Source organism: Triticum aestivum, chromosome 2A (genome assembly GCF_018294505.1).
Source record: "Triticum aestivum cultivar Chinese Spring chromosome 2A, IWGSC CS RefSeq v2.1, whole genome shotgun sequence".
In the NCBI taxonomy this organism is placed as follows: domain Eukaryota; kingdom Viridiplantae; phylum Streptophyta; class Magnoliopsida; order Poales; family Poaceae; genus Triticum; species Triticum aestivum.
In genome coordinates this window covers 77,874,207-77,897,376 of record NC_057797.1, presented here as the reverse complement: position 1 = coordinate 77,897,376, position 23,170 = coordinate 77,874,207, and the positions used below count along the sequence as shown (strand labels likewise).

Below are 23,170 nucleotides of genomic sequence, written 5' to 3'. Positions count from 1 at the left end.
GGACAAAGCCGCAATCCTCACCAGTCAGTGCAGTATTCAAGTGGCAGTTCCTGTCTAGACTAATCTAAAACAAGAATTTTGGGGTGGAGGGAGTACTAGTACTAGCACCAGTGTAGTGCTTTTGCCTGAATCGGCAGCTCCAGATCCCATCAGCGTTGCCGTTTACGGCGAGAAAATAAGCTTATCTTGGGACCAAATCGCACACTGACAGACCGCCAGTCTGACGCGCAGTTTAATTTACAGTAAAAATAAAAAGTTCAGATCGGATACAGCCCAGATTTGTTGCGCTCCTCATCCCTTCCAGACGCGACAACTTGCCCTTAATGGACACCCACACCCACACACAAACAATCTCTCTCTCTCTCTCCCGCGTGCAGGTGCAGGTCCGTCCGCAAGTTGCAGCCGCAGCAGAGCGGAGAGCGCATCGAGACGGGCGGCATGGCATGGACAACTGCGGTTCGTCTCGTCCTCACGTGTCGCCGTGTCAGCAGCAGCCACCTCCTCCCCAGCCACACAAAAAATGGCGAGCTTTTACCGCCTCGGGCTCGCCGCTCCGCCCGTGTGGCCGCCCGGGGAAGAAGCGTTCCGCCCGTCGCCCGCCCGGATCCACAAAGCCGGGGGAAGGGACCAGAAAGGCCGCCTTTTTTAGCCCCTCCCGTCACCGCGGCTCACAGGTGCCGCTTTCCATGCCCGCCCTCCGTCGTTAACGTCACCCTCACACCCCTCATCATCTCTTGGCACCTTCTCCCCCTCCGTCCATGCTCTCGCTCTCCTGAGCCCCCTCCCTCCTTGTTCCGCCGCTGATCCCATCCCCCTCCGTGGCCGCCATTGGCGCCGTCCGTGCTCGCCCAAGGTAACGCCCGCTTCCTCCCTCCTCCTCCTGCTCTGTTTCTTGGTTTGGAAGGCAGACAGAGAGCCCCCGGCGTCCCGATTCGCCTGGGCACCGGGCCGCTGCCGTCTGTTTGCTCTCGGTAACCTCGGTCATGGCGGCAATGGGGCGGGGAGGGACGTGCCAACGTGGGGGATTTCTTTATTCCGCGAATCTGGCCCGCCTCTCTTTTCGCGCCCAACCGGAAAAGCCGTGTTTCGGATCCTCGAATCCCATGGGAACAGGAGGAATCAATGTGTGTGTGGGTGGGGGGGTCAGGGGCGTGTCCCAAGGAACCGCTCATCCATTCTTTGGATCTGTGATTCATCTCCGAGGGAGAAATGGCGGATTCATCCTTACGCTAACAAATATTTAAGCCATCTTTTTATATTTTTTGCCATTGATGCATTCAGCTCGTAATTAACCTTGCTGCGCTCATGTTTCTGCCTGCCTGCTCTGAAGAGATGGCGAAAGTGACCCTCATCTTCAAGCTACCGTACTACACGGAATGGGGGCAGAGCCTCGTCATCGCCGGCTCCGCGCCGGCGCTCGGCTCCTGGAACGTCAAGCAGGGGCTGGCCCTGAGCCCGGTCCACGAGGGGAACGCGCTGGTCTGGTGTGGCCAGGTTTCAGTCCCCGCTGTCTTCACCTGTGAGTACAGCTACCATGTGGTGGACGACCACAAGAACGTTCTCAGACGGGAGGCCGGGGAGAAGAAGAAGCTAGTGGTGCCGGAGGGCGTCAAGGACGGCGACGTCGTCGAGGTCCGCGACTGGTGGCAGGTACTCATTGAAACTTTCATGTGTTCATCCAACTGTCCTCTTGCTTGCTGGTGTATATTTACATTCTGTACAAGTATTAGCCACATTGGCAGCAACCATGAACGAGGCTTACCAACTTAGCTGAATGTTATGTATCTTTGTTGTTAAGTTGCTGCTTATATGACCATTTGGTCGTCGTCTGGATTCAGGATGCTTCTGAAGCTCTTTTCCTCCGGAGTGCGTTCAAGAACGTCATTTTCAGCACAACTGATAATGCTAAAAGGCAACTGCAGCCTCCTTCCCTCAGCAAAACTTTGGATCCTGAAGGTAATATTTTAAAACTGAAAGTCTCAAACCGATGGAATCGACTGGCACCGGAGAAGCCAATCAACACATACCTGATTTAAAAAAAATACTAGCTAAATGCTCGTGCGTTGCTACAGAATTTATATCTGTTGTATATTATGCATTGTTTAAATGCTTGTGCCGCCATAGTCCATGAGTTCGTGCAAAATGAAGAACTATTATCTGAAAATCTACATCAATGGAAACAACCATACGTGCTCCGTGCTAATTCGTAATAACTTAAGAGGTAAACGAACCGCCACCAGCTCGTATCTTTATAAGAGTAAAGATACTGCTAGGAGCCCGTGTGTTGCTACGGGTCGACAATAAATTTAGTTGAAAGATTACTGGAAACCTGTTAAAGTATTTAAAATAATCATGCAAAGTCCAGTTGGATTGATTGTCAAGCCACTGGCTCCAAACAATAAAAGGTCATCGTAATTTGTTGAAGAAAAATGCTATGAACATTAGTTTTTGCAGGTTGCCTTATTGGCAATGCTTGAAACATTGGGATCTCTACAGGAATCAAGATAAATGCAAGGATAATTTTTTTAGAGTTTAGGACTGCCGTTTGATGCAGATCTGATGGTTGGTATAGTCCGAGATGAGCGGACTGTCGCCACAATAATAAACAGCCACTCCAATTTTTTGAAGAAAAATGGTATCAACATTAGTTTTTGCAGATTGCTTATTGGCAATGCTTGCAACATTGGCATCTCTACAGGAATCAAGATAAATACAAGGACACAAAAATAGGGTCTAGGACTGCTGTTTGGTGCAGATCTGGTGGTTGGTATAGTCCAAGATGAACGGACCGCCGCCATCGGTTTTGATCTTTACAAGAGTAAAGATTTGCTGAATAATAAAGAATGTAGCATAAGCTCTTTCCATGCTAAATACATGTTAAATAAAACACTCTTTTCCTTCCTACTTTATAGTATTTGTAGAACGTTCGAGGTGATGTCTCGTGCTTGTAGTATTTACTATTTAAAGAATTTTTTCTATTTAGTCTTTACCAATGGAGTATCTGAAAGTAAACAAAGAAATGAACTAATTCTGCTTTGATGGTTAGATACAACATTAGCATTGAGCTGTGCCCTCAGCAGAACCTTATCGTACTTGGTATGTGTGTGGCGTGGACTTGTTTGTTACCTTGTTTTGGCTCTGGTGGTTTGCTTTATATATAAAGTGGGGCAGAAGCCTTTTTCGGTACAACATTAGCATTATTTGAATTTGTCTTCTATGATCTTTGTTGAACAGATATTGTCGTGCAATTTATTATCAGTTGTCCTCGGCTAGCAGCTGGCTCTACTGTAAGTATTATTCATACACTTTTGTTTCCGTTTATAAGCTATGATTAGTTGTACTTAGCGCCCTTATCGCATCATAGTTCAATGAGTTATACTTACTTGCTGGTGTCCTAACTATTGCCAATCACAAAACTTCAGGTTGTCGTCACAGGAAGTAACCTCGCGGTAGGAAATTGGAAAGCTCAAAATGGCCTCAAGCTCAACTATGTTGGAGATTCCATTTGGAAAGCCTACTGTGTGTTGCGGAAGTCTGAGTTCCCAGTAAAATATCCTTGTGCAAAAAACTATTTTCTTAGTTAGTATTTTTGTATTATTTGTTGTGCCAACACTAATGTGTTGTCCTTAATAATATTCCACATATAAGTACTGTCAAGTTAGTGAAGCAGGAGTCTCTTCATTGGAGTTTGGCCCAAACAGAGAGGTTGATGTGGATTTATCATCACCCAAGCCATCCAGACACATCTTATTATCTGATGGCTCCCTCCGGGTAACGTCTGCATTCATAATGAGTCATCCACTAAGAATGTTCTAGCAATTCATATATTCCTTGCCAGAAAGCTTGATAGGTACATGCTACTATTTAGTTCCCGCAACCGTTTACCATGCTATGGTGCATTAGGAAATGAACCATATTCAGATAGAACCCTGCCACGCTGTGCTTAGGCAAGAAAGCTGAGGATGTAGTATGCATCATACATGACTAGCGTGTCGGACTAATTTATCATTTGTTTTATCAGGAAGCACCATGGAGGGGTGCTGGTGTTGCCGTACCGATGTTCTCAATCAGGTCAAATGAGGATCTTGGTGTTGGAGAATTCCCAGATCTTAAACTTCTTGTTGACTGGGCAGTCAATTCGGGTTTTCATCTTGTTCAGCTCCTTCCTATCAATGATACTTCTGTTAACAAGATGTGGTGGGATTCATATCCATATAGGTACTACTAAGATACACTGCTTCATCCTCCCTTGTGCTTTCGCTTGAAGTATGAAAGACACATTTCTGAAGAGAAAATAATGTCCTACACGTTCTTATTTACAGCTCACTCTCCGTATTTGCGTTGCACCCCTTGTACCTGAGAGTGCAGGCGCTTTCAGATGCTATTCCAGCAGATGTTAAGGTCTAACTTCGTGTGCCTTTCATATTAACTCTTATACTAGTCTGTTTTGGCTTCTCGTTTCACTGATCTCTTCAATTCTGAATCACCTGATCCGGTACTCAATTTTGCATATTGTCACAGGAAGAGATTTCGAAGGCAAAGAAGGAGTTGGACAAAAAGGTAATGCATTTTCACGTGTATAAAGTATCATTTACTTTCTGTCATCACTGCAAAAGTAAATGTCTGACTATGCTTTGCATTTGGGCTGGATGCACTTCTTGTCCTTGCTGCTCTTTTGCTATGCTTGCTCTTTAAATCAGATCATCCACTGTATTTGAAAAACTTCAAAAAGTGTGACTTTGCTCATGGAACCCAAATGGTTCTTGGACTTTTTGCAGATCTAACATTTTCCCCTAATGTTAAAATAGGACGTCGACTATGAGGCAGCGTTGGCCACGAAACTCAGAATTGCCCAAAAAATATTTAATCTAGAAAAGGACAAAGTGCTAAATTCAGCTCCGTTCAAGCAGTTCTTATCTGAAAATGAGGTATAACTACTGGCATTTCATATTTTTTAGTCCACTTATTTCAAACTACATTTGATTGCTTTCATACCACGTTTCAATAGGAATGGTTGAAGCCATATGCTGCATTTTGCTTTCTTCGGGATTTCTTCGATACATCAGATCACAGCCAGTGGGGTCGGTTTTCTCAGTTTTCCAAGGAGAAGGTATTGGAAATGATATGCTAATGATCCCATATTTCCTGCATAGCTTCCTAATAACATTTTACTATTTAGTAAATTCTGCAATTTGGTCTAGTTCTTTCTGAGAGCGCATATGGAAAATACACAGCTAATAAGAGATGTCTCTTTATGCAATTTCTTGCAGCTTGACAAGCTAGTCGCAGCAGATGCTTTGCACCACGATATTATACGCTTCCACTACTATGTCCAATATCATCTATTTACACAAGTAAGTATTGGCCGTTGTCATTCAGAACTCTATAAATGTATATATATTTGTGGACATTCATTCTCATTCCCTCCTTATTAGTTATCAGATGCAGCTACATATGCAAGGAAGAACAAGGTTATTCTGAAAGGAGATTTACCTATTGGTGTTGATAGGAACAGCGTGGATACTTGGGTAAACCCTACATTATTTCGCATGAATACCGCTACTGGTGCACCTCCAGATTACTTTGCCAAAAGTGGACAAAATTGGGGTTTTCCTACATATAACTGGGAGGAGATGTCAAAGGATAATTATGGGTGGTGGCGAGCTCGTCTGACACAGGTTATTAACAGCACTGTTTTATTTTTTCCCTGTCTGGCAGTCACCTTTGCTTGCCATTACTCATCTGCTATTAGCATGTTGCAGCTATCAAAATTCTTCACAGCGTATAGGATAGACCATATTTTGGGTTTCTTTAGGATCTGGGAGCTTCCAGAACATGCTGCCACAGGTCTCTGTGGAAAATTTAGACCTTCAATTCCTCTTAGTCAGGTTCGTTTCTTATCCGTTTTAAAAGAAACAAAAGGGACCAGAAAAAACCTCTATAGTAGTTTATCTGACTTGTTTCTGAGTTCACTTACAGGAGGAGCTTCTAGGTGATGGTATCTGGGATTTTGATCGGATGAGCCGCCCATATATTCGTCAGGACATGCTGGAGGTAACCATGTTCAAACCGATGTTCCGGAATTGTTTCAGTAAAGATGAGGGTGCCAGCAGCATGACGTTTTTATCATGTTTCAGGAGAAGTTTGGATCTCTTTGGACAGTTGTTGCATCCAACTTTCTGCACGAGTATCAGAAACACTGCTACGAGGTAATGCAAAGCAGTTATATTCTCCTTTTATAACAGTTGGACATATGGGGTACTTGAGTCTGCATGTGAAATTATTATTGATAGCAACATATTATTAGTTCAGTAATTATTACAAGCATATCTATTTCTCAATCTAAGGCATGTGAATTTTTAACTGATGTTCTTTTACATGCCATTGCTTCCTTTAATTTCACTTGTCTTTGACTGGTTCATTCATGCATATAGTTCAAAGAGGAATGCAACACCGAGAAAAAGATTATTACAAAGATTAAAACCAGTCCCGAAAAATCACTCTGGCTGGAGAAAGAAGACAGTATTCAGCGTGGTCTGTTCGATCTTCTACAGGTAATTCGGCCTTCTGTTGTGCACACACTGTATCCTCATGTTAATATTTTCTCCTAACATCCGCCTCCTTTTTCTTCTATCAAATTTTGACTAATATTTTTGAAAACATATTAAAGTAGATCTGTTTGTTTGTTCTGCAGAATATAGTCCTCATCAGAGATCCTGAGGACTCCACAAAGTACTATCCCCGTTTTAACCTGGAGGATACTTCAAGTTTTAGGGACTTAGATGAACATAGGTAATCTTTTTTTCACAGTTATAGGTGCTTCTGGTTGATCTGTAAAGTTTCTTCAGGCTTGTTGATATTGATTAAGTACTTAGTGCAACAGACTAACGGCGTATGAGCATTGTGATGTTGTACTTAGTTGCGATTTTTATCTTCATCGTACTGCTATAACCTCTTAGTTGCATAATCATGGTTCATATTATGCATTTCCTCAAGAAAAATGAATTATATCTTTAGTAGGCAGTTTGCTATCAAGATAATCAAAATAGTGTGCAACCAACTTTAGTTTCTTGCTTATACTCCCTCCGTCCGAAAAAGCTTGTCCCAAGCTTGCCCCTGGTGCTAGATACATCCATTTGAGGGACAAGCTTTTTCGGACAAAGGGAGTAGTACGCTATTGATTTTAACATTATGTCCTAACCAAATCTGTCTTTATTGACTATTTCATCTTCTCATCGATGTTTTTTTACAGCAAAAATGTCCTTAGAAGATTATACCATGACTATTATTTCGTTCGCCAAGAAAATCTTTGGCGACAAAATGCACTGAAGACTCTACCTGTTCTATTGGACTGTTCGGATATGTTGGCATGCGGGGAAGATCTTGGCCTTATCCCTGCTTGTGTTCACCCTGTATGGCATCTTTCCTGGACATGCTAAAAAATAACTATTGGTTTGTGCTGACTATGTTCTTAAAATAACAGTAAGATATTTATCCAGGTTATGCTAGAACTCGCGTTGATTGGATTGCGTATCCAGAGAATGCCTAGTGAACCAGGCTTGGAATTTGATATTCCGTCCAAGTACAGCTATATGACGGTGTGTTTCACTCTGTTGCCAGTATTACACTCTAATTTTTTAGATGAAAATTTACAGTATTATATTAAGACAAAATTTAAAGTAAGAGTTGGAAATATAAGTAAAAGTATGCTACATCAGATGATAAATTGTGTTGGATGACCTTCCAGGTTTGTGCTCCCTCATGTCATGATTGCTCCACATTACGTGCTTGGTGGGAAGGAGATGAAGGGACAAGAAGTCGTTTTTACAAGACTGTAATTGGCAGCGACAAAGAGGCCCCATCTCGTTGCACCCCAGAAGTAGTAAACTTCATTCTTCAGCAGCATTTCGATGCACCGTCAATGTGGGCAATCTTTCCGCTACAGGTATAGGACTTCAACTTGTACCATATACTCCATCCAGTAAAAATATGCTGTTTGGACATAATTTTGGCTAAACTTTTACAGCATTGACAGCCAATAAATTTGGAAATATTGGATTGGATTTGTCTCAAAATTTACTTTGAAATGTTAACATTTTGGGGTTTTATAATTATATTGTAGTACAAATTAATTATCAAAGTTATCTTTTGGAGACTATCAAATGTCCAAACATCATATTTTTAAGTACTGGAGGGGGTACTATGATTGGGTTTTTAACAGAAACAAGTACATGAATATACTTGGGGTTTCTTCTTTACCAGGATCTGCTCGCTCTGAAAGACAAATACACCGCAAGACCAGCAGCGGAAGAAACAATCAACGATCCCACTAACCCGAGGCATTATTGGAGATTCCGTAAGTTCATTTTTTCCAAAGGCTATTCCTGACACAATGCCTCTTTTTCGTGCAAATACAATATACTCCTACTACCTGTTTCGTTATTTGCCTGGTTTTAGTGGCAAGGTTGAAACATTTTTACAGTTCAGTATGTGTTCCTGCCAGTGTCTACTTAACCATTTGATGTGGAGCTATACACATCACTGGAGGTGGCACGGCGGACCAATTTAATATCTGGGGACAAAAGCATCATCAAAATGCTGTCCCATCAACTTCAGCTGAATAGATAACACCCGGGAGAACTTGTAGGACACTATCGTTTTCGAACGATTCGTCAGCGTAGCCTTTCTAAGCTAAAGCGACACCTTTGGAGCCTCGCATGTGATTTGTGTTCCCATTGTGTATATTTAACCCCGGAAAGCGTATCTTTTTCCCCCCACCTTGGATCTAACTTGTTTTCCCAAAATACATCTGCTGCAGGCCTACATGTGTCACTGGAGTCCATACTGGAGGACAAGGACATCCAGGCGAGCATCAAGAACCTCGTCACAAGCAGCGGGAGGTCATTCCCTGGCAACAAAACGGACAAGGCCTAGTCGACCGGCAAATTGTAGGAACAACAAAGGACCGCGAAGAACGGTCAGTCGTCGCCGGGCACGATCATGATCATGAGGAATATATAGGATAATAAGGCGGTGTATTACCGCCATGCCCCGTTGAGCTAGCTGATGTTGTTTCGGCTAGAGAAAATCGTTACGCCCGCTCATAATTCCTTTTTCGATGCTCTGGAGAATAATAACTACTGGTATATCATTCTATATATCAAGGCCGGCTTGTGAAATAAATGATCCTGCGCCCCGGTTTTTGTGTCGTCGAGATCTTCTCCCGCCGTCTTGCCTTCACCTGTTTTTATGTTCTGCGTGTTTTCTACTCCCTCCGTCTCATAATGTAAGCCGTTTTTTGACACTACACTATTGTAAAAAAAACGTCCTACATTGTGTGATAGAGGGAGTACTTATGTGTGTGTGATTCAAGGCCCTGAAATGGAGTTCCTGATGCAGCTTCTGCATATTTTCATCTGCTCTTTGCCCTCTGAGAAAGCTGTTTTCTTCTTCTTTTATAATCTTGATGTGAACCGTGTCCTCTGAAGTCTGAACCTGGGTTCTGGCTAAGATGCGGTTCCATTTTCTTTGGTGCGGAGCAAAAGGGGAAACAGAAACGTCACCTTGTTGCTTTGCATCATGACACCATTATTATTCTATTAGAAAAAAAGGGTTAGCTTTTGAAGCTTAGGTTTAGTTAGGTTGTACCAGATGCCGATTCATCAGTGAAACATTTAGCGAAAAGTGTCGCTGGCTTTTTGAAGGTAAGGGTCGCACTCATCTTGCCTGTGCGATAAGCATGGCTGGCTGGCCGTGCGTGGTTAGTTTAACTGTTCCCTTCCATGCCGGCATGGCATATGGTGGGATCTTGCTTGCTTGCCCTTTGTTGGTAGCACGGTGGCACTGGGACTTCTACATGACTTTTATTTGTGGACAGGTGCCATCTCTTGCCGCCGGCCATTTGATGGCAACAGTGCAAACTTCGGAAATTGAAGTTGACACAGAGTAGTAGATCCTGCTCTGCTCGCTGGCTCAGCAAGCACTTGGTCCGGAGAGACGTGACCTATGTGTGACAAGGGGTATGCTTAGTACTCCCTCTGTCCGGTGAAGAGTGTATATCTAAATTTTTTAGAACAAATTATGGAGTTGAGTGAAAAATGCATTGAAAATGTGCAAGCCACCATCTCTTTCCTCTTTAATTACCCAACCCTCAATGAGCTAAGTGCATGTAGAAATTAAGAAGACTATGTGTAGATTGCTATTGGTCTTGATTACCATGTGATGAGAGAGAAGTATTTTTTTCTCACTTTAAAGTGCATTGGGAAGATAGAAGTACATTCTTTTATGGACAAATTTTAAAACTAGATGTACACTCTTCACCGGACGGAGGGAGTACTCTATAATATCATAGTTAATCGCCCGTGCGTTGCAACGAGCTCATACATTTGTGGTCAGTTCAACGCTAATTATAGGTGGCATATGGCTTACACTCATCATACTCTAGATTTTGGTAAGATTTAATTTGAGTGCAAGAAAATGTTTTGTTTAGTTGAGATTTTGATAGGAATTGGTTTGATTTGAGTATTCGTAGGGGAAAGAAAGGAAAGTTTTGATTTTGGGAAGATTTGATTTGATTGAGTATTCTTTTACCTGCCTGATCTTGCGGCATAGAGCACTCATCTCTCTCGGCAAAGCACCAACGTGAAGTACGCTTGCCAGGTAAAGTTGCCACCACGCACCCAGTGGTGGAGGCAGGGCGCCTAGCACGGGCTAAGGCCCTTCCCAATACACGTACCCCATCATTCCCCGTCGATGAAAGCCTCAAACACCATCCCCTCATCTTCGGATTCTTGCTCTTTTGGCTCTTCCTATTGACTATCGTCCCCATCTCTTTTCCCAGCACCCCTCCACCTCATCGAGCAAGCTAGCCGACTCGGTCGTGTGCACAGAGAGTCGGGGAGATGAGGATGCGATATTGCAAGCCGAACCGCGCCATCGTTGCGAGCGGAGAAGATGTTGCAAGTCGTGTTGCCCGGGTGCAACAATGTTGCAAGAGGAGGTGTTGTCGCTACTCATTGTTTGCTCATGCCAACCCAAGCGTCGGCGTTGTAAGGTCGGTTCGACTGCTACAAGGATGGGGGATAGCCACCCAGTGCGTCATGGGCATCCCACTTGTTTCCAACGACTATGGTGTTGCAAGGCCCCGACGAGCGCAAGCACCCTCCGTTCCCTTCTCTATCGACCGGATAGGGTACCCGATGCTGCATGGGGCTAGACAGTGCAACTGCAAAACCTCGCTAGAGTGGTACAACCGATGGCCGGTGCTAAACACGAAGTGATAGCAACAACCATTCTTGCTCCAAGGCAGTGACTGATGCTGCAAGGTGGCTCTCTCTCAACGGTGTTGCAATCACAGGACCTCGTCGCCATTGCAAACATAGAGTGTGTCGGCGCTGCAAGGGGTGGTTGTAACAGATGTTGCGACGAGGCACAACCGGTGCTGCAAGGGGCTGGGCGTAGCATCAGATGTTGCTACAACCCGGTGTTGCAAGGATGGACGCCTCACCGGCGTGCTGTGGGGGGTGGGCACTAGGATGTGCAAGTGATGCTGCAATCCTGCTATGTTGCTGCAAGTGTCCAACGACGTTGCGAGGCAGGGCAGCTCTGTTGTGTGGCCATAACATCTGAACGAGCGGAGATGGGCGCCACAGGGATGGCCGATGCTACAAAGGGGGCATCTGTTGTGCATGGTGGGGAGTGGAGTGCGGGTGATGCGAGGCGGGAGGAGGACAATGCGGTGCATGGGATGCGACCGTGGAAGGCATGGAGGACGATGCATTGACCCAATCCGACGGGCACACACATGATAATCAGACCGTTGGAGAGGTGGCTGATCTTTTCTCCCTACAGTCGGTTGACGCCTAGCGCTCTCCTTTTTGGTTTGGCAGGTAACCAAAGACAGTTCAGGTAGTTAGCACAAAGTTTGGACGTGACAACCTTCTTTGGCGGAAATATGTGAGATCATGTACATCTATGCGTCTAGGGATGGAAACGGAGCGAAAACGGATGGAACTGAATATTGCCTTTGTTTTCATATATTTTTTTCAGAAGTGGAAACTAATAGCACAAGAAATGAAACCGAAGCGAATATGGAATGGACACCGAAACGGAAGCGAGTGTTCACCGGAACCAAAGACCCCTTGAATCATAGAAAAACCAACAAAGTACACAATGAAACCAACGAAGTACCATTGAACTTTGAGAACACAAAAACTTGGGAGACAACACAAAACTTGGAAGGCGTTAAAATATTAAGATATGTCGTGGATATATAATGAGATATCAATTTGTGCATAAATATACAACTTTGGCAATATAAAAACTTGGAAGGCGTCAAACATCCAAACATTGCATCTTAAATCACAATAGTGCTCATACGCTCATACCGGTGACATAATAGTGGACTTGAACACAGTTCAGACATCATTGCTTACATAGTTGACAGCTTGAATAGTTGTACTATAGTACACACTCCAGCTCAGCACGAGAAGTGTCCACGATGCATTAGTAGTGTACAAGTTAGGTCATATGGGTTATTCTGCTCATTATCTGAAGGGCCTAATTATGTGTTTGTTGGACTATAAGATAGCCATATGTCCACATTCAAAACGGAAATCCCTGTATTAGCGAAAATGGAAAATTCCGTTTCTGCGTCTGTTTCGCTGAAAAAGGTTTTTTTTTTTAACATAGTACAGACGCAAACACTTATATACACGCGCGTATACTTATCCCTATGAACGCACACACGCACACCTTACTCCTATGAGCACCTCCGAAAGACTGAGCCGGCATATCACGTCTCCTTTCACTGAATGCGCATCGCCAAAAATCCTAAAATAAATTCAGAAATAAATGCGAGCAATAGGATTTGAACCCTGATGGGCTGAGGATACCACAGTCCCTCTAATCATCCAACACGCATAAAAAATTCTGTTTTCGTTTTTGTTTTATGAACTGCCCTTTCATTTCTGTTTTTTCTCTCCGTTTCTGTTTTTCTACAACAGAAAGTTTCCGCTCCATTTCATGCATGTTTCTTAATCGATGAGTTTTGTGGGATGCCGGCACCTATGACAATGCCTTAGGTGCTAGACTTTCTAGAAAACATGGTCAGCTGCGTGCCACACGTGCTGTCTTTCTATAAAGCCAACTACAGTACCAGCTGTAGCTCGGAAAGAAAGAAAGAAGCTGAGCAACAGCCGCCAGTTTTCTTTTAAACATAACTGAAACCATCTTTCTCAAGGAGAAGCAACAGCAGCTTGGCCTTGCCCCCCTTATTTAACCCCGGCCGCTTTACGCACCAAACCCATCATAAACACACACACACACACACATGGTTACGCGGCCGAGCGTGGACCATATTCCCCGCCGGTCGTTGGCGCGCGCAACCGGCGCACGTTCCACCGGAGGCCCCGCGATCCGGGCTAGGACCTACTGCATGAGCCTAGGACGGACGGAATGCCATGCCCCGTCGGTGATCGGCCGCCGTGCGTGTGTCCAATTGGGAGTTTGACGAGGAAGGACGGGGATTTAAAGCGGCGGAGGCGGAGGAGATCTCCTTGCCTGCCACCTCTCCTGGCACCCATGCCCCTCCACCGGTTGGTGGCCGCCGGCAATGCCACTGGCCCTGGCGTCCCGCCGCTGCTTTAATTGACCACCCCCCATCTAGACCAAGCTAAGAAAAGAAAAATGTATTTTCTAGTAGTACTAGTTTGCACGGAGATTCAATTCAATTCTTTCACCCGCAACGACAAGAAAAGAAGAAGAAGATCGAGTCTTTCTGTAGAGCTTTACGGGGGTCAAAATACGCCACCCAGTGGCTTGTTGAGGAGTTCCGTTGAATATTATGTACAAGGAAATCAAAAGAAAAATGGAAAGAAACAAACAAAGGTAGGCATACGCTTGGGTTGAGCGGCTGCAGTTTCGGTTGGCGGCGCTCATGGCTTCTTTGCCATGGCCTTTGCATGCCGACCTATGGCTTTTCCTGGGTTTCAGGGGTACCCGGTGGCGAGGCAGTCGGCCCAGAACTTGCGGTCCTCCTCCTGCCGCGCCGCCGCCCGCTTCGGGTCCTCCGCCTTCTTCTCCTCCCCCTCACCACCCACCGCCGAGGGGAACGCCGAGGGGAACGCGCCGCCAGCCCTACTAGCCGCCGCCGCCGCCCGTTTCTTCTTCCACCAGACGCTCAACGTGCTGACCTCCTCCTCGTCGTCGGCTTCCTGCGGATGCTGCTGTTGCTGCTGCTGGTAGTAGCCCCAGTACTCGTCCACCTCCACGCAGCTGCTGCACCCGTCGTTGTCCTCCTCCTCCTCCTCGTCCCGGCTCGCCGTCGGCCGGCGCACGCGCGGGTGCGGGCACGACGACTCGGCCACGCTCTCGCTGTCGCTGCCGCCGTCGTCGGGGAGGAGGGCAACGGCGCCGTCGGCGGCGTGCGGCCTTGGAAGCGCGTGGGCGATGGGCGGCGGCGGCGGGTAGCAGTGTGCCGTGGCCATCGGCGCCGCGCTGTGGAAAGAGGAGGCGAGGGGAGCTGGGGATGCGTGGGTTTGGTGGTTGTCTCCGGCGGCGAGGTGGACGGAGACCCTTGGTATTTATAGCGCGCACCCACGGTTTTTAAAAGGGTATGAATGGAGTGCGGTCGATGGCACGAGTGCTAGAGCTTCCCACTGCTTCGCCACACGCAAAAATTGGAAAAAAGACGACGACGATGCCCATGCCGATAAACTATTGGGTTTTAGTTGGTCTACTGAAACCCTCGGATTATGTTGGACAGTTGGTGTGAGTTCAGGATAATATATGTAGGAAATCCTTGGTCAGCCTTTGCATCATTTCTATTGTACTTTTTCTAGAATGATGTACTTCCTCCGTCCACAAATATGAGATCTTTTGGACATTTTAATATGATCTACAAACGGATTAAAATGAGTAAGCAAACATATTAAAATATGTCTATATACATCTGATTCAGGAAAAAGTTAGAATATATCTTATATTTGTGAAGTGGGGAGCAGTAGTCAATTTTGTTTACCATTTTGCCCCAAATTTTTTGTTTGCCAATTTTTATATGAGGATACTTTTCAAATTTTAATAATTAATGACATCGATCAGTATAATCTTCACCTAGTACGTACAAGTATAGAAGAAAATAATATGTAATTACTAGATGGTGGTAGGTAAGTAAATAACAATGGTAATTAGTGATATTGATCATATAATCTTCAACCAGTACATATAAGGAAAAAAATATTGTGTAATCAATGGTTGAGGGTAAGTAAGCAAATAACCTTGGTAATTATTGATATTGATCATATAATCTCCACCTACTACATATAAGGAAGAAAATATTGTGTAGTCAATGGTTGAGGGTAAGTAAGGAAATATGACAATGGTAAATTATTGATACTGATCATATAATCTACACCTTAGAAAAACAAGGAAGAAAATAATACTACTTAATTAATGGATGGTGATAAGAACGAAATACAACAATGGTAATTATTGATATTAATCATATACTCTTCACTTTGTACAAATAAGGAAGAAAAAAATACATGTTAATAAGCAAGGAAATACAACAATGAAAATAAAAAATATTGATCATATAATCTCCATTGTACAAACAAAGAAGAAAATAATACAAAATAATTGATGAGTGATGAAGTTTTTAAAACTTCTCGTGTTTTTTTTGGCGGGGTTTTAAAACTTCTCATGTTAAAGGCATCATCATAAGGAACGTGTATATGCAAACCAATCTTAAATTGGACTTTTGGTTCAAAAGATAAAATAAATTAAAATGTGAAAGTCAAAAGAAAAATAGTGTTGGTTGTTGCTACAAATCGCCTCCCTGTAAGCTATGGGCCAGTAAGAAACTGGAAGGTAAGGAAGAGTCAAAGAGGTACACGAGTGGTCGGCAGAGACCAGGACTCGATGCTTGGGGTGAGGTGGTACGGTTTTTTAGCTTGGCACATGGTCACATTAGAATCACCACGTAACACGGTTGCGCTGTCCGTGTATGGCTCATATGCGGAAGATGGCAGCAACCGGGATTCTACTCCGGGCTCATAATGGGAGCGTGATTTTTGCGGCTTATAGATTCGTACTTCCTTCGTTCGAAAAATTTTGTATCTCAAATAGATGTATCTAGCCTTGTAAAAAAAAATGTATCTAGCATCAAATTAATGTTAAATTCATTCATTTGAGGGATATAAGATTGGGACAACTTTTTCGGACGGAGGAAGTATTTCCTATTTCACGATCTAGCCAGCCTCTAGGTCCTTTCGTCGCCGACCTCCGGCGGCTCCCCTCCGTTGACGACCTTGATCGTCGGTGATGAGGGAGGCCGTCGGATCCATGCATGTAGATCATGTAGCTTCAGGTTTTAGACCCCAATAGTTTAGCTTTTTGGGTCGTTCATTGTTGGCAACACCCAACAAAGAAGTTTCAGACCCCTTCCCGACGAGGCGATCTATCCTGTGATTGGGGATGGATTTAGAAACTGGTCTGTTCAAATAAGAATGACGCGACGGCGACGACATCCTTGTGATGGACTTGTGTCCTCGGGCTCCACCGTTGCGACGACATTTGCTCCAGTGTTGACGCGGGGCTTGGGAGGTAGTCTCGGAGCGGATGCAAATTATGGTCTGCACCGGCGGCATCTAGAAGATGGTGGATCGTGTGCTACGTTCGTGGTTTATGGCTGACAAGTATGATTCCCTCCTCCGACGTCTTAGTCGTGCGAGGGTGATCCGGTTGTCTTAGTCTGATTCGTTCAACTGTAATGGCTTCACACCATTTGTGAGCCATCTTGAAGGTGCGCAAAGTTGCATATTAGTGATGGAGTCGCGTCGAGCTCGGGTGAGGAGGTGACCAGTATTTTTTTTTCTTTGGCGACTGCTATGGTGGTGCCGGAGGCAGGTGACGGGCGTTGGTGTAAAGCTTAGGGGTTTCTTCAGTCTTGATTGTATTTATCTTTCATGGTTGGTGTTTCTTTGTGCAAAGAATAGCATTATGTTGTCATTTCAATCTTGCCAGGTCGGTGTACACGTGACTTGTACTATGATCTTTATGCTATAAATGAGACACATATTACCATGTAGGAAAAAAAAGATTTCTATTTCACAACGATGTTGTGGAAACGGAGCTACGTGCGATGATGTAGGGCATGATCCTTGCAATCCAACACACTGAGCTTATGTTTCAGTTAGACTAGATGACCCGTTGCGCCAATGGCGCAAAGGGCGAGCGTGAGCCAAGCATTCAAACCATGTAAATAAGAATATTTAAAGACCGTTTATAAAATCTTTGAAACATAAGGAAATGGATATTTAGGTATGATATTCATGCATATCATTATATATTATATTGCATGGAAGGTTTATAGGCCAAAACAAAGGCATGAGATCAGATCATGATAGTGTATTTACATTGCTTTTAAAAAGCAAGCTACATGGCAGAGATTCATCATATATATAGCTCTGGTCATTTAGGTTATGATGACTAAGATATGCGGTCATGGACATCAGGTAGAGTCATCGTTGCATGTGCCATCGGTATTGAAGATGGCCTCATCGTCTAAGCAGCTCTTCCCGGTGGGTGTGTTTGGTGCGTTGTCATTGGCCAAAGCACATGCCTTTCATATCATCGTCCAATCCCCAATAATGCTTGTTCATTTCGTGTAGAACATCCTCGGATTGTAAAGTTGCATCGTCAAGGTATTCTGCAACATATCTTACCTGTGACAGAGTATGGTTCAGATTGTTGTCTTCAGGCATTGATCCTGCTGTGAAGCTGGCATTTATTATATGATAAAATTCTTTTACTGTCGTGCAATCTCTACCAAGTCCACTACACCAGTTACCCAGCGTTAGTAAGAGCCTTCTCCACAAGCTCCAGCAGCTTCGCCATTGCCCGGAGCAGATCATCCTTCAGTTGCCCACAATTCTTGATGAACTTGTCCAGAACATCCCTAAAACCAAAAATCCTTAGCATATAACCCCCTCCTTCCGACAACACCGACTGCGGAGATGAAGCTCTCCTCGGCGGAGAGGGGCCCCAAGGTGAGGTAGCTACATCCAGAGCTCCCAATGACTGGCGCAGCCACGCACTGCGCCCCCCTCGGCATGTAGGCTCGTGAGGTGAGGCGGCCAGAGCACGCACTTATAACATCGGCCGCAGAGTTGAAGTTGGGTGGCGCTAGTGGCCATGTTTTGGAGGGAACTGTGTCGAACATAGGGCCTGTTTGGTTCACGGCTAACTTTGCCACAACTAAGCTTAGGCAAAGTGTGGCTTACAAAATGGCCACCACAAGTGTGGCAAGAATTGGGAAAAAGTTGAGCCTATGACATGTGGACCAAGTGGCTAGAAAAATGTGGCAAGCCACAAGTGTGGCAATAAACCAAACACATGCCTAAATTATTATGGCACGACTAAGGTTAGGTGTGGCAAGCTTATGCTGCAAACCAAACAAGCCCATAGTGTTTTTGGCTACAACTTTTCGTGTAAATATTTGTCTGAAGTTGTAGCTTCGGCACTCATTGATTCAGTGTGAATTTTGTAGCTCCTCCTGATTATTGATGTACTGCTATTCAGAAGTACTGTATATGATATTGAGTTCTACTTCTCATATTGTGCCTTGCTCGATCTGCACGGATGCACATATTTTTGAGCAAACTGTACTGCATATTCTTATACTCTCACATTGTTGAGCAAACATACACGTGATGCACACATTGTTTCTAGTTTTGTGCTCTACTTCTCAGATTGTGCCTTGCTCAATCTATACTGCTGCACACACTATTGAGCAAACTATACTACAACTTTATCTCTTTTTCATAGAATAAATAAGCTCATGATTTCAGAAGCATGGTATACTCATTGCGAGCTTCGTTCAGAATGTGTGAAACCACCACATTCAGCTATATATTCAGATTTTTCTCAATTGATTCGGACAAAAGACACAACCAAGTCAATCGGAAAGCTAATCATTAATTCATAGTACATCAAACACAAATGAATTCAAGCACAAAGACAAACATTCAGCCATGAAAATTCCAGAGTTCCAAATTACATCAGACACAACACATAGCGGCCTCGTGTACGCATCAGGCGTCGCCACATTGATGTTCACCACCTCCATCTTGGACGGAAGGATCAGGCAGCACTTGGGCTGCTTGCATGAGAGGAGAACGGCCCCTTCTCCGCACCAAGCATCGGATGGGGAACCCTCATTGGCTGCCACCGGCTCATAAGGAAAAGTATCAGAATACTTCTGCATAGAATTTCAGGACAAATGACTTTACATATAGATACAAAATCATAAGTGGAAGTAATGGGGATGTGCATGGTGATCATAAATTTCTCCAAACCTAGAGAGGTAATTACGGCAACAGAAGAGTCAAACATGTCCAATCTTTGCTCAATGAAAACCGAGGAAGAACTCTATAACTATCCTACTCCACATTGATCATTGCGTTATATCAGTATTTCTCTTTTACAGAATTAAATTTCGACAAGCATGTTGCATCCACACGAGGCAGAGAGCAGACCCCCTGACTATTTTACATTATGACCTCTGTTAGGCCAACATCCAATGTGTGAATACACATAAGTTTGAACCATAATTTGGTACGGCCTTAGTCAAGAAAAAGCAAAATACAGAAGGGAGTACTGAGAAATTTCAGCAATTGCACTCTACAGACCATTGCATACTGTATACTGCTTTAAACTTTGAAGTACCAGAAGTCACTGATTTGTAACCAATAGAATAAATTTCTCATTTACTCTACTTTGTGAAGGCAGATTGAAATAACTGTGAAGTCTTAAAATATTTCTCGATGAAAATTTCGATGCAGTATGGTACAAAACACAACTTGCTTAAATGTTCTTATCAGCTAAACAGTTTTAGACAGTATGAAGCAACTATATACAGTGGACTGACCATTTGGCCCAGCCAGAATGTACATCTTGACCTGAACATGCAAATACCAGAAAATGAGATGCTTCGAGTTACAAACTGAAAGTGCCTAACAGAGAGGCTGCGAACTTGAGCAAAATTAAATGAAATATGACATAGAATTAAAACCCTCATGGTGAATAGCTTCTTCCCAAGATTCTAGAGATATTAATACATCACAGGTAAATAAACGAAATCACTCCTCACAAGTTGCAGGCATTTGAGTTGGCGCTAATACGCCTGCATCGCCATCCAGCAACCTCTCTCCGCATCTCCTATCTCCAATTCCTCCCAAAGTCACAAATCGAGCAAAGGTGGGCATTGTACCTGCTGACCAGACGGGGGTTTGCTAGGTCGTCATACATCTCCCATGTAGTCCTGTTCATCGGGTGGATGGAAGCCATCACCGGAGCAGGACGGAGCCAGCCATCTCTGTGTAACCTTTGAATGATCAAAAAAATTCAATGAATACGACACTAAGTATCACACTGCATACTTCTCTTGACTACTAATAAAATAACACAGTAGTACAGTTAATTGTAAACCTTTGGGATGTAAATAGAATATAACCAAATGTATGAAGAAATAAGGAGAATTAGGGGGAGGGGGAAGAGAAGGTTGCAGCTTTGCCCGGGGCCGACGCGGAGGTGAAAGCAGCAATATCAGCAGCTGCTACTCATGACGACCATGGAACACCCTCCAGGAATTTGCATAACTAAAGTAAAGTGATCTTCTATTAGGTATTATGTGAATCAAGCCTCTTTCATTCTAGTCAATTATGGAGCAAAACTTACACTTCAATCATGAAGAGTAGATAGCATATAAAATGATTTACAGGTAACACCAAATTAAAACAGACCTTCCAACCCAATTTGGATTGACCAAAGCAGTATAAGGACACGGCAAAATATTAATATGTACCATAAAAAACGTAGGACTGAATTTGCTGTTGGGGGGTCTGCAACTCGTGGAATATGCATCATCTGCATTCTCCTTAACAACCCGGTATTGAAACTATACAGATCAGCTGAACAAACACATTATCCTGCAGGTAAAAAGAGGCCATTGATTGTTTCAACAAGTACAGAAACAAGGAAAGATGTCATTGCGCCACCACAGCTTCCACGTCGCCTCGTTCGGCCACGAGGGCGTACATGACGGTGAGAGAGGATGGAGGCGAGGATGCAGGGACGAACCTCGATGGTGGACGGACGGCAGCGCAAGGATCGGACGGATCCGGCCATCTCTGCAGCCCACGCTTCTCCTGCCGAGGATGACGGCGACGACACCATGGACCACCTCTGCGGCTTGAGCTCCTCCCGGGGTTGTCGCTGCACACGTGGAGACGGAGGCGGGGAGGAGCCGAATTTGCGCCAATGCGAGAGGAGCAGGGCATAGGAGGGCGGTTCCTATGGACAACATTAGCAAATACAGGACATCTGCATCAGCTTTAGCATGCCATTAAATTAAACAAAAGGTTACAAATTCACTTCCAAACCAATGTAGCGTCTCAGATTTACACACAAAATCTAAATCATTTGTTCATCACCCAAATTAGGAGCTAGTAACAACAATATAACCAACAAATTAATCACACAAATTAGAAGGGTAAACTAATAAAAGTTAGAGATATGCAGGCATGGAAGAAAAAGAAAACAAATGAAAGAGGATCTTACCAGGAGCTTAGGTCCTTGATTTGGCTGTGCAGATGCCAATGAAGAGAGGGGCATTGTCTGCTCTACTTCTTGCTCCAACCCACTTCTTGTCAAGCCCATGCCTCATCCTCCTGCCATCTCTTCTTCTCAAAGCAGGCAGTCGAGCTCCTCCTGGACTACCGTGGGGATGCAGTGATGCAACAATGCAAGGAGGAGGGATTTCTCCTGCCTTCCTTGGTCGCTGGATGAGGGTTCGTCCATGGCAGCAAAGACGTCGGCAGCTTGGATCCATCCTGATTCGGCCCTCTCTGTTTATCAGGGAGAGAGTACATAAGAAAGAGAAGGAGAGAGAACTGAAAGAGGGGATTGGAGAAGAGAGAATACCATGGAGATGAAGCCGGCGCCGGCAGGATCCCCGGGCCCAAGCTGCGCCTCTACCGCCATGAAGAAGACGCTGGTGGCAGCGTGCGGTGGGCCGCGTCGGCGGGACGGCGCCCGGTGACTAGGAGCGGCGGGAAGCACGACCTAGTGCAGTCACGCGTCGTTGACGCATCATAGGGCTCCACGAGCTGCCGAGGAAGGAGGAGGCGTGTGGATCTGGGCCGGCAAGATCCGGTGGATGCCATCATGGAGGAGCTCTCCACCGGCAGAATGGCAAGGACGACGGCGTGTGAGGACGATGTAGAGGCGCAGCGGCAGCGACCCCGGCTCCTCCTTTTGAGCACGGAGGCAGAGGGAGGGGGTGAGGAGACATGGGCGGAGGAGAGGCAGGGGAGGAGGAGGTGGTGGAGGCGGAGGAGAGGAGGCTGCGGCCGAGAGGGAGGGGGTGGCGGCGGCACCAAAAAGAGTAGCGGAATGAGGGAGAGAGAAGATATTTTCACGGGAGAGAGAGGTCCCAATCCTAATCTTTTCCTCGCTCGATGCGTTTGTTGTGCACTATTCATAGCGACACGTGGACGGCGTGAACCTGCCTAGCACCCCCTTCATCCTTTGTATGTTCAATTCTTCTCAAGCACTATCTGTAATATATCACAGGTCTCAAAGTTCACTGCTTAGTTCATGAACATTGTTCTGAAGATTACAGCTTTCTCGTTAGACCGGAAGTTTATTCCGCGGAAGCTTCGTCATGATCAAAATAGAATAGCAGATCAATTGGTGAGATACAATCGTAGTGGGTCTACCACTTATGTTTGGTCACACAGAGGGTCCCTCTTTATTGAAGATCTCTTGCCTCTAGATTGTAACTCTATCATTACAGAATTATAAACTCATTTTCACCTGCAAAAGAAAACAGAATCACCTTCGCCCATATGCCTGAAGATGTTTTTTCTTCTTTCCACATAAACGCACGTCTCGGATGTTTAGCCAGTGATGTTGATCTTTTGGTGTGTACCATATATTTCGATTTCATGCAAATAATGTTAACAGTATTTGTTAGAAAGATTTTTTTCCTTAAGCAGCAGTCACAAAAGTACTTTAAGAAGAAAACGCTGCCAACTAGTACTAGAAACCCGAATTCTCTTGATGTTGACACGAAAATTACCAGGAAGCTGCTGCTATTCTAGAAGGGAAT

At 44.7% G+C, this 23,170-nt stretch overlaps 3 protein-coding genes across 12 annotated transcripts; 1 reads left to right on the top strand and 2 right to left on the bottom strand.

The window, feature by feature from the left end:
- Positions 1-548: 548 nt before the first annotated feature.
- Positions 549-9,183, top strand: LOC123187605 (4-alpha-glucanotransferase DPE2). The gene is made up of 23 exons (XM_044599515.1): positions 549-853; positions 1,331-1,650; positions 1,839-1,956; positions 3,235-3,287; positions 3,423-3,550; positions 3,642-3,771; positions 4,022-4,218; positions 4,323-4,401; positions 4,522-4,560; positions 4,809-4,928; positions 5,009-5,110; positions 5,271-5,354; positions 5,436-5,678; positions 5,763-5,888; positions 5,980-6,054; positions 6,138-6,209; positions 6,435-6,554; positions 6,695-6,792; positions 7,253-7,412; positions 7,500-7,598; positions 7,748-7,945; positions 8,263-8,356; positions 8,819-9,183. The coding sequence occupies exons 2-23, from the start codon at positions 1,333-1,335 to the stop codon at positions 8,932-8,934; spliced, it is 2,769 nt and encodes a 922-aa protein (XP_044455450.1). The 5' UTR covers positions 549-853; positions 1,331-1,332; the 3' UTR covers positions 8,935-9,183.
- Positions 9,184-13,708: 4,525 nt separating this feature from the next.
- On the bottom strand, positions 13,709-14,630 carry LOC123184819 (uncharacterized). The gene has a single exon (XM_044596873.1). It carries the CDS (start codon positions 14,484-14,486, stop codon positions 13,989-13,991), a length of 498 nt encoding a protein of 165 aa, XP_044452808.1. The 5' UTR covers positions 14,487-14,630; the 3' UTR covers positions 13,709-13,988.
- A 4,323-nt stretch (positions 14,631-18,953) lies between these two features.
- Positions 18,954-22,511, bottom strand: LOC123187604 (uncharacterized). 10 transcript variants are annotated; one of them, XR_006494062.1, is made up of 7 exons: positions 21,982-22,505; positions 21,619-21,905; positions 21,139-21,351; positions 20,864-20,987; positions 20,270-20,383; positions 19,928-19,958; positions 18,954-19,221 (listed from the first exon to the last, which is right to left on the bottom strand). XR_006494062.1 is itself a non-coding variant. In XM_044599513.1 (7 exons), the coding sequence occupies exons 4-7, from the start codon at positions 20,929-20,931 to the stop codon at positions 18,980-18,982; spliced, it is 492 nt and encodes a 163-aa protein (XP_044455448.1). In that variant the 5' UTR covers positions 20,932-20,987; positions 21,139-21,351; positions 21,619-21,905; positions 21,982-22,508; the 3' UTR covers positions 18,954-18,979. The 10 variants fall into 10 exon arrangements, 2 of the variants coding, with proteins under 2 accessions (XP_044455448.1, XP_044455449.1); XM_044599513.1 differs by having other exon boundaries at positions 18,954-19,258; positions 21,982-22,508; XR_006494059.1 differs by having other exon boundaries at positions 18,954-19,958; positions 20,270-20,657; positions 21,982-22,508.
- Positions 22,512-23,170: the final 659 nt, after the last annotated feature.

Excerpts from the sequence above, each read along its gene's own strand:
- LOC123187605 (XM_044599515.1), top strand. The coding sequence starts at position 1,333 with ATGGCGAAAGTGACCCTCATCTTCAAGCTACCGTACTACACGGAATGG. Across the intron at positions 3,288-3,422 it reads GGCTAGCAGCTGGCTCTACT|GTTGTCGTCACAGGAAGTAA; the intron begins GTAAGTATTATT and ends ACAAAACTTCAG. Across the intron at positions 4,402-4,521 it reads CTATTCCAGCAGATGTTAAG|GAAGAGATTTCGAAGGCAAA; the intron begins GTCTAACTTCGT and ends ATATTGTCACAG.
- LOC123184819 (XM_044596873.1), bottom strand. The coding sequence starts at position 14,486 with ATGGCCACGGCACACTGCTACCCGCCGCCGCCGCCCATCGCCCACGCG.
- LOC123187604 (XM_044599514.1), bottom strand. The coding sequence starts at position 20,931 with ATGCAGATGATGCATATTCCACGAGTTGCAGACCCCCCAACAGCAAAT. Across the intron at positions 20,384-20,863 it reads TCAGTCCTACGTTTTTTATG|GTTACACAGAGATGGCTGGC; the intron begins GTACATATTAAT and ends GATCATTCAAAG. Across the intron at positions 19,959-20,269 it reads AACCCCCGTCTGGTCAGCAG|GTCAAGATGTACATTCTGGC; the intron begins GTACAATGCCCA and ends TTGCATGTTCAG.